At 35.7% G+C, this 12583-nt stretch overlaps 1 protein-coding gene across 1 annotated transcript in view; it reads left to right on the top strand.

Annotated features, from left to right (window-relative positions):
• Positions 1-12583, top strand: part of LOC124803346 (cadherin-23-like) — a 326146-nt gene that overhangs the window by 226490 nt on the left and 87073 nt on the right. Inside the window, exon 16 of the mRNA XM_047264532.1 lies at positions 11489-11673. Within this exon, the coding sequence (XP_047120488.1) occupies positions 11489-11673 (185 nt within the window). The remainder of the gene's footprint in view (positions 1-11488; positions 11674-12583) is intronic.

Raw genomic sequence — 12583 nt, 5'->3', positions numbered from 1 at the left:
GGCCCCAAAGTTGTGGCGCCAATCTCGCGTCCGTCGGCCGTCGTAATTTAATATATTATTATTGTTATTATTATTTTTTTATTGTTGCCGACTTACGTGGTGGGCCTTAATAAAAATGATATTTCATTTAATTTTGATTTTACGATTATATACTTTCCTAAAGTTCTCCTTTTTAACAATATTAATCTCAAATTATTTGTTACGTTAATGAATGTTAGACTCGCTGCATCTTAAAACATGAGCATACAAGCTGAACAATGTAGTAAACTTTTCATATTAATTTCCTCGGCTAGTCAGTTCACTTTAAAGCAAAAGATCTTTAGTTATTAATTACAATTACAGCCCACACACGCGCAAGAGTATTTTTCTTACCTCCGTTAACCATTGTATTGTAGTTGGAGTCCTGGCTCTGGGTCTCGGCTATGGTACTGAAAATAAGAATCTTAAAGCTACGTATTTCTGCAACTTCGTGCGGCTGTGGAGAAAAATTAATATTATGTTAATAGCGGGCGAGTTTTCCGCTTCCGCTATTTTTTCATAAGTTAATATCACCACGTAATGGCGTCGTTGGCTGCATCGGCCGCTGTGATTGTTGAACTGTAAATTACTCGAATGTAGGTTAATTCATGGAAGGCGGACATGAAATCGGGATCACCTCTTACAAATTAAAAGTGGACAATAATATTCAATTAATATATTATCTGCTTAACTCATACAAATATGCTTACATTTGTCAGCACTTGAAAGATGTCCGTCTATACACACTCAAGGCAAAAGAGGAAGTGAAGTCGACTAAAAAATTAACAAAAGAGCGTATCTTGTCGTCTCTTTAGATCATTTTGTCATAAATTATTTCTTTGCAATCTAAACCTACACAGAGAAATTATTATTTTACGGCTACATGATAAAAATATATTATTCAATTTTTTAATGTCTCTTCTTTATAAATACTGTTTTTTAATGGGGATGCTATAACTTCTATGGGGATTTATCAAGTTTAATGTAAATTTTACAGGATCACAATTTTCCTAATTTGTTTCATTTCTTAATTAGCACATTATGTGGATAAGCAAAGGTGTTTTCAAATTTAGGCAAAACTGAACAACAAAATTATGAAACCAGTTCTTGGAATTAAAACTTAAAATTTGAAGTAATGAAAATATTATCAAGTGGGTGAGAACTTAATTAAGAATAATTTTTTAGGTAATGACTTTTCAGATAAAGTTAACTATTTACCGCAAAGAGAAAGATAGGTATTTCAAGCAAGCTGCATCCTTTTGTGGATAAACAAGTACTAACTCACAACATTTTTATGATCATGTGATATACAAAAATAGGCAATTACAGACATCTCCTGGGAAAGGACAACAAACTGGGTAATTTGAATCAGCATAACTTAACAAACTACTGAATAATAAGTAATAATGAAATATTGCCTAAATAAGATTTCAATAATTTACTCAACTGTAGTACATTTACTAGCAGTGTAACAGTAAAAAGGAAAAAAAATTAGCTGTCACAGGAGTAGAAATATAGTAAATGTAGTTGTTCCAGTCTTTTGTGTTTCAAGCAGGTATAAACACAATTGTCATTTTCAGTTCCACAGAATCTGAAAGAGTGGTGAAAGTCTTGGAAAAGGACCATGCTTTAGCAATAAAGTAAAACCCCTTTTTAATGTTCTAGTATTTTACATTTTCCCAATTTTTATGTTCATTTTCATTAGTCCCAATAGAAGTCCTATTATGTAAATGTAATCTAAAGGGTGGGAGAAAGGAAAAGAAAGAGAAGGGACTATTGATGTCAGTATCATCAGGACTTAATGCAGAATCAGTTGCAATGAGTATGAATGTGTGCCAGACTGGAATTTGAAACTAGGATCTACCACTTACTTGGCAGTTGTATTAACTATTGCACCACCCAGACACAGTGTTCATTGTTATTACGCGGACTATCTCAGCATGCCTTTCCACTGACCTAAATTCACACCTAGCACCACCTATCCGTAATCCTTGTCCATGTTCTCCCTGCTCACTATGTTTCGATTCCTGCAGGAGGTCAGACATAACTGTGCATCTGCACTGAAGGTAGTGGATTTATTTCCCATTGAGAGTAATCAGTTATAAAAATGCATGGTGTCTTTTGGACATGTCCAAAAGAACAGAAACCACACATTTATAAAAGAAGTCTTGCTTTGTCATACAATGCTTTCCTGTCATTAATGACTTGTCTTACAAAATTTCCCACATTTTAAGTTTTCCTTGATGTTATTATGATCTTTAACATTGATTTAAATACAGTTTTCTGCAAAAAGTGCAGCATATTCCTGCACAAAGTCAGCCTTGGAACAAAGCAGAAGAAGCAGACTATACACAAAGTTATTGCTCATGTAACACAGCATTAGCAATTAAGATTTTCACTGCCAGTTGTTGGGCCATGGCCACCTCTATTATTTGTTTTCAGTGTTTGGATGAGTGGGAAAGTATCCTGAGTCCCTTAATGATAATCACGATCTGATGTTAGTGACTCTAATAGATTTTCACTGCCAGTTGTTGGATCATTGCCACCGGTATTATTTGTTTGCAGAGTTTGGAAGAGTGGGAAAGTATCCAGAGTCACTCCCTAAGTGATAATCACAATCTGATGATAGTGACTCTAGTAACAACTTTCCTTCTGATCATTGTGTTGTATTACAACAGCTTAATGTCACTGTCATATATACAAATAAACACTACATTTGCAGATAACCACCTCTGTAATGGGTTTTCATGAATCATTGTTATGTCCATGTGAAATACACTAATCCATACTAGGGACACAGTCTTACATTGCTATGATCTGTTATCAGATGTAAACATTCTTCCTCAAGAAGCCCTGTAACTTGATGAAGTTTCTATGCTCTTTCTCACCCAGGATGTCCTTTAGTGACCTCCTTGTTGGCAACAAGCTATAGATTTTATGCTTGTTGTTCTCTTATTAGGAAGACTGCAAACTTTAGTGATTTAACCAATATTGTGTTAAAAGTTTTATTTACCATAGTTTTATAATTATTATCAATAATAAGTCTTGTATTAGACCATGAATATGTTTCTAATGTGGTTTCACAAAAGACTTTTGCTTCCCTGTTTTATTTACACCATTGGACATGATCAGAACAAACAGTGAAACACATGTACACATTTGTGTTTGTCAGCACCCAGCCACTGCCTGCGCACAAACATACATTTCCTTCTCATCACAATATTGTTTACAACCAACAGTTTTGTTAAAGTGTAAGTGTTGATAGTGGAACTGTGGGTCAATGGAACAAAGAACTGCAAAATATCTTTAAACATTATGATCCAAAAAAAATTAATGTTCATGAAGCTGATCTTTTTTGCATCACATTACTAAGTAAGGCCTTACACTTTAAAGGTGAGAAATGCGTAGGTGGGAAACTAAGTATGCAGAGAATACTTTTTTTTTTTACTTCTGGTCAAAGCTGATGGGTCTGAAAAATTACTTCATTTGGTAGATGGTAAATTGAAAAAGCCAATGTGTTTCACAAATGTGAGAACTCTGTCCACTAATTATGATTCCAACAACACCACATGTATGACCAGTTCCATATTCACATCCACCATGCATGCACTGGATGCTAAAATAGGGACAAAAAATAGGAAAATAATGCTGCTACTAGATAGCTGTCCAGCATACCCTGACAGTCTGCAGCTCAGAATTATTAAGTTAGTGTTATTGTCTCCTGACTGTGTGAGTGGGCCTCGACCATTAGATCTAGGAATCATCCATTCATTTAAATGTAGGTATAGAAAAATGCTTGTTGAGAAGGCTGTATGATAATGGCACGGACCCAAAATCTATGACCATTCAGTTTTGGATGCTATGCATTATGTAGCCAAAACTTGGATGGATGTGACTCCTTTAATCATTTCTAACTGCTTCATGAAAGCAGGATTTAAGTTCACAGAAAACACACAGATGCAACTGTAAAAAGACCTGTCTGAGTCTTGATTTTTCTGCAGTAGGCATATTATCTACATTTCAAGAGAATGTCAGTGTTGATCCTTCAATCATCAATTCATTGAATTTAAACTTCTTTGAATCAGTCTACTAAAAAGTGTAAAAAAGGGGGTTATGATATACGTTTTACTTAGAAAAATTGACTTTCATTCAGTTGCACGTAAGTTTCGTGACTTGTCTTCCATACTCAGCAGGCCTTCAAATTAATGGTCATCGTTCATGATATTCCTAATACTAAACATGATGGTATGTGTAGTAAATGAAACCAATTGATTTTATATAGATACCATTACCATTATGTAAAAATTAATGAATTCTAGTTTTCAAGGTGGAAAGAAATATTGTGCCCATTAGACACTGAGAACCAGCAGTACACCCATGGACTGTAAATTGATTGAAAGTTTCAGTTTAAAAATTGCAGTCTTCTCATTATTTTATGTTTTCAAAAGACTGGATTGGAAATGATTCATTACAATTCAAATATGTACCTTGATGAATTGTAGGTGATGATCATTGTTGACCAAATTAGCACCCCAGTTTCATTCATTGCAGAAAGTATTGATGTGCCTCTTCAAATATGTTATATTCTTATGACACTATAAATATCTTTTTACACAAGCAAAATTCTTTATCAACACATTTGATTTATTAGTAGTTTCTACATTTTGTAATGTTATGAGCAGCAGGCTCCATTACCACAGGGCAGTTTAAATCATATCAGACAGCTCTAGGGCAATATAAAAGTTTTTTTGGGAGCTGTCCAATGGATTGTGAGAAGCCAAACTGAGATTGTCAGAGCACTGAGCGCAAGTATAGGATTGGCTAGCAAGCTCAAAAGAGCTGGGATTTTTCCACAGTGGAAAGTGGTATGTGTGAGTTCTGACAGCATGGTAGTAGAATGAGCTAAGATGGATAACCCATGTGACTTGAAATATTATCACCAAATATTATAATGGAAAATATTTACGATTCCTTACAGACATGCTAGAAAAACAAGAACTGGCAGCTTTAAAATCCTGGCCATGCCACAGGCACATTGAAAATTAAACTATGATTGTAAATTAAACACTTCAAAAGTTATTAACATTTACTATTATTATTATTATTATTATTATTATTATTATTATTATTATTATCAGCATCATTATTATTATTGTTATTTGCATTGAGATCCAGTAGGATCATGTAATGCATTCTGGGTCATTTGAGCATTCTTTCTGATCTTCCATGATGCTCTCATTTTTTCTGCATGCAGTATCTTTCTGTCCTCAGTTCACTTTGTCTCTGGTTTCCTTGGGACTTGATACTCTGACCTAACATTCCACTTGTCTCTGTATATGTTTCTTTCTTCAATTTCTGTTGGATCTATTTATGTTTTTCTAAGTCAAGTGTGACTTGTTTTTATTATTGCTATTATTATTAATAATAATAGTAATAAAAATTATAACTGCAAAGCCCATCATGTAATCTGTGTGATTTGTACATCAAAAGAAATCTTATCAACAGATTAATTTTCTAATTAAAAAATATGCAAAAATTTGATTATCAGTTTGGTTTACTTATGCCTGTAGTCCCCTAACTATGGAATGCTCTACATATATACAAATGATTTTATCAGCATGAGTTTCTTCCTTTAATATTTTTTGGTTTGAGTGCAAGATGTGGTGATTTATGTGTCTGAGATTTGTTTAAAATTATTCAAATAATAATAAATTATTTTATTAAGATGTTGCAGACATATTGCAAAGATTTTCTTTGTGTTTTATCATAAATATTTATATGGAATGATTGTGAAAATTATGAATAGTGATCAGGATGAAAGTATATTCATTGAATTGGTGAATGGTCATGTGACCGAAACTATACATATGAGTGAGGGCAGAGCTCACGGTTTTTAGTCTGTCGTCTTGCAGCTGGATTTTTGGCAAGCTGTTTTCATCTTGGTTTTGTCTGAAGTTGGTCAGTTCAGGTGGTTTGTTGTAAAATTGTGGGTTGTGTGTATACTGTGATTGTACCTTCATGCAGCAGTATCTTGGGTACGTGTGATAACTTATAAATCTCAGGACTCTGACTTCAATCTTTAGAGGCAGTTTAGTTAGTGATGAGACAACTCATGAGCTGCTGATATGTCATTGCAATGGTGAATTTCTAAAAATTGTGGTTTTAATGGATTTTTATTGTGATGGGCTTAACTGATTTAGTTGTAATAACATTAATGGCTGTGAAATTTAGATTTGCTGGGAATGATAATGCTCATGCTAACAAATGTTGAGAGACAGTTTAGATTTTTGAGAGTTTATTTCACTGATGTACTTCATTATTTAGTTCATATTGTTGGGTGTAACAGCTGTTTGCACAAAGTAGACAGTACTGCTGAAAGATATTGACTGTTATTCAATGAGTTATTTGTATGTGGCCACCATTTGCATACATTGTGCATTTATGAAAAATAAGTGAGATTCATATCAAAGTTAAAATCAGTCTATTTTAGACAATATTATTATGCTTCAGAATTTTGACTAACAGATCCAACTTAGGTTCCCCTTATTTAATTATTCACTAATGTATCTCACTGTTAGTGTAAGGTTTTGATATAAACATTATGGTGTACAGCCAAACCCTCGCAGAACTTATACTTTGTGAACAAAAGTATCCAGACATCCCTAGAAACATACGTTTTTCATATTCGGTGCATTGTGCTGACACCTATTGCCAGGTACTCCATATCAGTGACCTCAGTAGTCATTAGACATCTTGAGAGAGCAGAATGGGGTACTCCACGGAACTAATGGACTTCATACGTGGTCAGGTCATTGTGTGTCACTTGTGTCATAAGTCTGTAAATGAAATTTTCACACCCCTAAACATCCCTAGGTCCACTGTTTCCAATGTGATAGTGAAGTGGAAATATGATGGGACATGTACAGCACAAAACCGTTCAGGCTCACCTCATCTGTTGACTGACAGAGACCGTCGACATTTTAAGAGGGTCGTAATGTATAATAGGCAGAAATCTATTCAGATCATCACACATGGATTCCAAGTTGCATCAGGATCCACTGCAAGCACTGACAGTTAGGCAGGAGGTGAGAAAACTTGGATTTCATGGTCGAGCAGCTGCTCATAAGCCACACATGCTGGTAAATGGCAAACAACGCCATTCTTGGTGTAAGGAGCATAAACATTGGAAGACTGAACAGTGGAAAAACATTGTGTGGAGTGACAAATCACAGTACACAATGTGGCAATCCAATGGCAGGTTGTGGGTATGTCGAATGCCCATTGAACGTCATCTGCCAGCACATATAGTGCCAACAGTAAAATTCAGAAACGGTGGTGTTATGATGTGGTTGTGTTTTTCATGGAGCGGGCTTGCACCACTTGTTTTGCATGGCACTATCATAGCACAGGCCTACATTGATGTTTTAAGCACCTGTTGAAGAGCAATCCAGGGATGGCGATTACATCTTTCAACATGATCGAGCACCTGTTCAAAATGCACGGCCTGTACAGAGTGGTTACATGATAATATAATCCCTGTAATGGACTGACCAGCACAGAGTCCTGACCTGAATCATATAGAACACCTTTGGGATGTTTTGGAACACCGACTTCGCACCAGGCCTCACCAACTATTATTGATACCTCTCCTCAGTGCTGCACTCCATGAAGAATGGGCTGCCGTTCCCTAAGAAACCTTCCACCACCTGATTGAACATATGCATATGAGAGTGGAAGCTGTCATCAAGGCTAAGGGTGGGCTAACACCATATTGAATTCCAGCATTACCGATTTCAGCCAGGTGTCCAGATACTTTTGATCACATAGTGTACTAATGCTTCATGATTGTTTATATTGAAAGGGATACATGACATGAGGAGTAGGAGCAGGACCTATGAGTATCATTGTAATTTATCATGTTCCCATTACAAAACTTTTCATTGGCAATTAAACTAGGCAGACACTTTATGAAGGAAGATTACAAAGGAACTGAGCATAAACTAGCCTGAACTGCATGGAACTAAAAACTGAACTGAATCTGTGCTGTGGGGTTACAGCCATATTACATATACATCCTTTTAGTAATGAGAATAGTTTATTCATTAAATTCAGAAGTGCATTTCTTCCCCTTCTAATCATTTGATTGTATGCTTTTCAGCAATCTTCAGAGTAAGGCTACAGACCACAGCTAAAGAGCTTTAAACTGCAGATTCACAGACAACAGTGATGTTGATTGCCAACAAAGAGTGTGCATAAATTTAATCTGTGGTTACACAGTCAATCATTCCTGAAATATTGATGTATCATTATTAGCTTCACTGTAGTAACGTCTTTTCCAATTTATTAAAGAAAGTGCCAGATTCATGATTTGTCCATGTTGGAACCACTATCTTTGTTAATTAAAATAGTCACCAAAAAGAAAAGTCAACTGCTTCTTTCACCACCAAGTCCCCCAAAAAAAAATGAAAGCAATGGTAGAATTTTATTAACAGAGATAGCAGTTTCAACATGAGCAAATTGTGGCATCTGGTGCTTTCTTTAATAAACTTGTAAAGATGTCTTTGCAGTGCAGCTAATAATGATACATCAATATCCCATCACGGATTGACCACATAGCCCTAGGTTCAATTTACTCTTAGTCACCAATCAGTGCCTCTGGCAGTTGTGTATTGGTGGTTTAAAAAAATTATGTAACAAGTAGTGAAACTTCAGTCTGCTGGCTCAATCTGAAGATAAGCTAAAATGTTAGTAGTAGCAGAAATAGAGTTTTTGCGACTGGACTCTGAATTTCAATGGATCAGTTATTACAGCACAAAAATTTGTAGGCACACAAATGAGAATAGTGTTAACCTCGTTGTTAGAGCTTATGATGAATTGCAAATGAATTTCCCTGCAAGAGTCAGGTTAAAATTTTCCTTGACAATATAGAGTAACACAATGAAAACAAGGATTTTTGTCATAGCTATCCTTTTTTGATGAAATTAGTAGAGTTACAAAATTTACCTTATTTTTACATGTTTATCTTATTTATTTTACACTTTCATAACATCTGTAATATTAATTAGCATAAGCAGTTTTCTGGTAAATACAACTCTTCATATATTTTTGTGGAAATTGCCTGAATTATGTGATGTTAACAATACAATTTTTTATGAATCAGTGTTATAATTTGATTTGTTTTTTAGAATGATGAGCATGATGAAAAGGAAAACCACTGAAAAATGAGCATGACTGAATAATACAAATGTAATGCTATGAAGCAGTAAAAAACTGAAAGATGAACTACCAAAAATGAAATATATAAATGTATCATGTTCTACATCATTTATGAGTACTGTAATCAATGATACACATATCTTAGTCTTTATCTTACATATGTACTTCATATTTCTGGACAAGAGTTTACCCAAGATCTGTGGTGAGAAGGGGGATGGTAGCTTGTATTAATGTTGCTTTGATATGGAAAAAGGAAGGGTGGAGGGAATGAAAACCATGTTTTTGCAAAATGAATCTCAAAACAATTCAAAATTGCCCATATTAATTATTATAGTTTGTATATTAAAAACAAAGATTCCATGACTTACTAAATGGGAAAGCGCTGGTAGATAGACACAATAAAAAGACACACAAACACACACACAAAATTTCAAGCTTTCGCAACCAACGGTTGCTTCGTCAGGAAAGAGGGAAGGAGAGGGAAAGACGAAAGGATGTCGGTTTTAAGGGAGAGGGTAAAGAGTCATTCCAATCCTGGGAGCGGAAAGACATACCTTAGGGGGAAAAAAGGACGGGTATACACTCGCACACACACACATATCCATCCACACATACACAGACACAAGCAGACATATTTACAGGCAAAGAGTTTGGGCAGAGATGGCAGTCAAGGCGGAAGTGCAGAGGCAAAGATGTTGTTGAATGACAGGTGAGGTATGAGTGGTGGCAACTTGAAATTAGCGGAGATTGAGGCCTGGTGAATAACAGGAAGAGAGGATATATTGAAGGGCAAGTTCCCATCTCCGGAGTTCGGATAGGTTGGTGTTAGTGGGAAGTATCCTGATAACCCGGATGGTGTAACACTATGCCAAGATGTGCTGGCCGTGCACCAAGTCATGTTTAGCCACAGGGTGATCCTCATTACCAACAAACACTGTCTGCCTGTGTCCATTCAAGCGAATGGACAGTTTGTTGCTGGTCATTCCCACATAGAATGCGTCACAGTGGAGGCAGGTCAGTTGGTAAATCACGTGGGTGCTTTCACACGTGGCTCTGCCTTTGATCGTGTACACCTTCAGGGTTACAGGACTGGAGTAGGTGGTGGCGGGAGGATGCATGGGACAGGTTTTACACCGGGGGTGGTTACAAGGGTAGGAGCCAGAGGGTAGGGAAGGTGGTTTGGGGATTTCATAGGGATGATCCAAGAGGTTACGAGGGTTAGGTGGATGGTGGAAAGACACACTTGGTGGAGTGGGGAGGATTTCATGAAGGATGGATCTCATTTCGGAGCAGGATTTGAGGAAGTCGTATCCCTGCTGGAGAGCCACATTCGGAGTCTGATCCAGTCCCAGGAAGTATCCTGTCACAAGTGGGGCACTTTTGGGGTTCCGCCTCAACTGACATCACTGCCCAAATTCTTTTCCTGTAAATATGTCTGCTTGTGTCTGTATATGTGTGGATGGATATGTGTATGTGTGTGAGTGTATACCCGTCCTTTTTTCCCCCTTAGGTAAGTCTTTCCACTCTCGGGATTGGAATGACTCTTTACCCTCTCCCTTAAAACCCACATCCTTCCGTCTTTCCCTCTCCTTCCCTCTTTCCTGACGAAGCAACCGTTGGTTGCGAAAGCTTGAAATTTTGTGTGTGTGTTTGTGTGTCTTTTTATTGTGTCTATCTACCAGCGCTTTCCCGTTTGGTAAGTCATGGAATCTTTGTTTTCAATATATTTTTCCCATGTGGAATGTTTCTTTCTATTTTATTTATTGTAGTTTGTATTAGATTTGCTGAACTTTTTTCTGAGTGACAGGTAACATTCAGTTACACACTAATTGTATTTACATTTTAGAAGTTTTTAGTATAGGGTCATACTTGTAACAAGAGAAAAACATTGCAATTTGGAAGGATAACATTACTGGAAGTTTTTAGAACTTGAAAGAATCAACATTATCAATTCCAAGAAGAAAATAGCAAAAAACTTTGAGATTTCATGACGAATGCCTTTTGGCGCCCTTGACATTGGTCAGTTTCCCTTATACGGTTGATATTTTCAAACTGACACGTCTGTCTGTCTTGAGGGTAAATCGTGAGTTCAGTTAGTGAAGATAATAATATTTTTTGTATTGAGTTGTTGAGTGAGGGTTGGGGGAGGGTTGAGGGAGGAGCCAGTTGTCCTTCTCTGCCCTTTTCTGGGTATGCCCTTGTTCCTCAGTTTTTATAGTAAACCTATAAATGGAAAATTATTCATTTCTATTAGGTGGAGATGAGGATTTGTTTCAGCTGAATAACACCTCTCGTGAATTAAAACTGAATGGTCAAGAATTAGATTATGAAAATGCTACAAGCCACACCATATATGTACTAGCAACTAATAGTGAAAAAAAACCAGAAGACGACCCTGCTCTTGAGAACAATGATTCAGTACTGAAATGCATAATACAAGTAAGTAGACTAACTTAATTTTTGTTCTTAACAGAAAATAAAACAACATTAGTTGGAATGTTGATATTAAATAGTAAAATGATGCAACTTGATTATTTTCTTACTTATATGCTAAAATGTAATAATAAGAAATTTTCTCATACTGCTTTGCACAAAATATGAAGCATGCTCTTATTGCTCTAGTTTTGATTCTTTCTTGTTCACTGAATACATTGCCATCAGGTTTTAAAAAATTAAACATTTCAATAAAACACTTTGATGATTAACACTACTCAGCCATAACACCATAATGTTTTATGCAGTTGCTACCAATGCTGAACTACTTTGTACATCCAGAAAAAAATATTTTTCATTGTTTTGCTGAAACCAATGAAATCTGAAACTATATAAATAACCTTTATTTATCAACACTCATCCAGTAATTTTCATATATTTTGCACAGATCTTTACACTGCCCATTTTATGCTGATGTACATTTTCTTTTAATATTGATTCTGACATTGCAGCTATGTTCAAATACCAGAACTTCTTAATCCACCTATTCCAACTTGTCATTGTGTTACCTTTTAACATAACTACAACCACTAATTAGTTTGTTTCTCTCATGTGGTCTCTCTGAGATGTAACTTCAAGTAAATTCATTTTATTTCTTGATAGTGAAATGATACAGACTCCACAACTCATACACTTATACATATTTTTAAAACAAATACTTCATTGTTGATATTTGTGGTTTTAGATACTACAATTAAAAATATCTCATCAATTTAGTGTGACATACATGCAGAGGTGTTGCAATCACAATTATTTCTTTCACGCATAAAATCACTCAGTAAACAATATTGTCATTTGAATTTATGTCACTTATGCAGAATGAATAATGGTCTTAACAGTTTCATTAATTACACAG

This window comes from Schistocerca piceifrons, chromosome 6, assembly GCF_021461385.2.
Source record: "Schistocerca piceifrons isolate TAMUIC-IGC-003096 chromosome 6, iqSchPice1.1, whole genome shotgun sequence".
Taxonomy (NCBI): Eukaryota; Metazoa; Arthropoda; class Insecta; order Orthoptera; family Acrididae; genus Schistocerca; species Schistocerca piceifrons.
The sequence above is the reverse complement of the archived record's forward strand: the minus strand, read 5'-3'. Positions and strand labels throughout refer to the sequence as shown.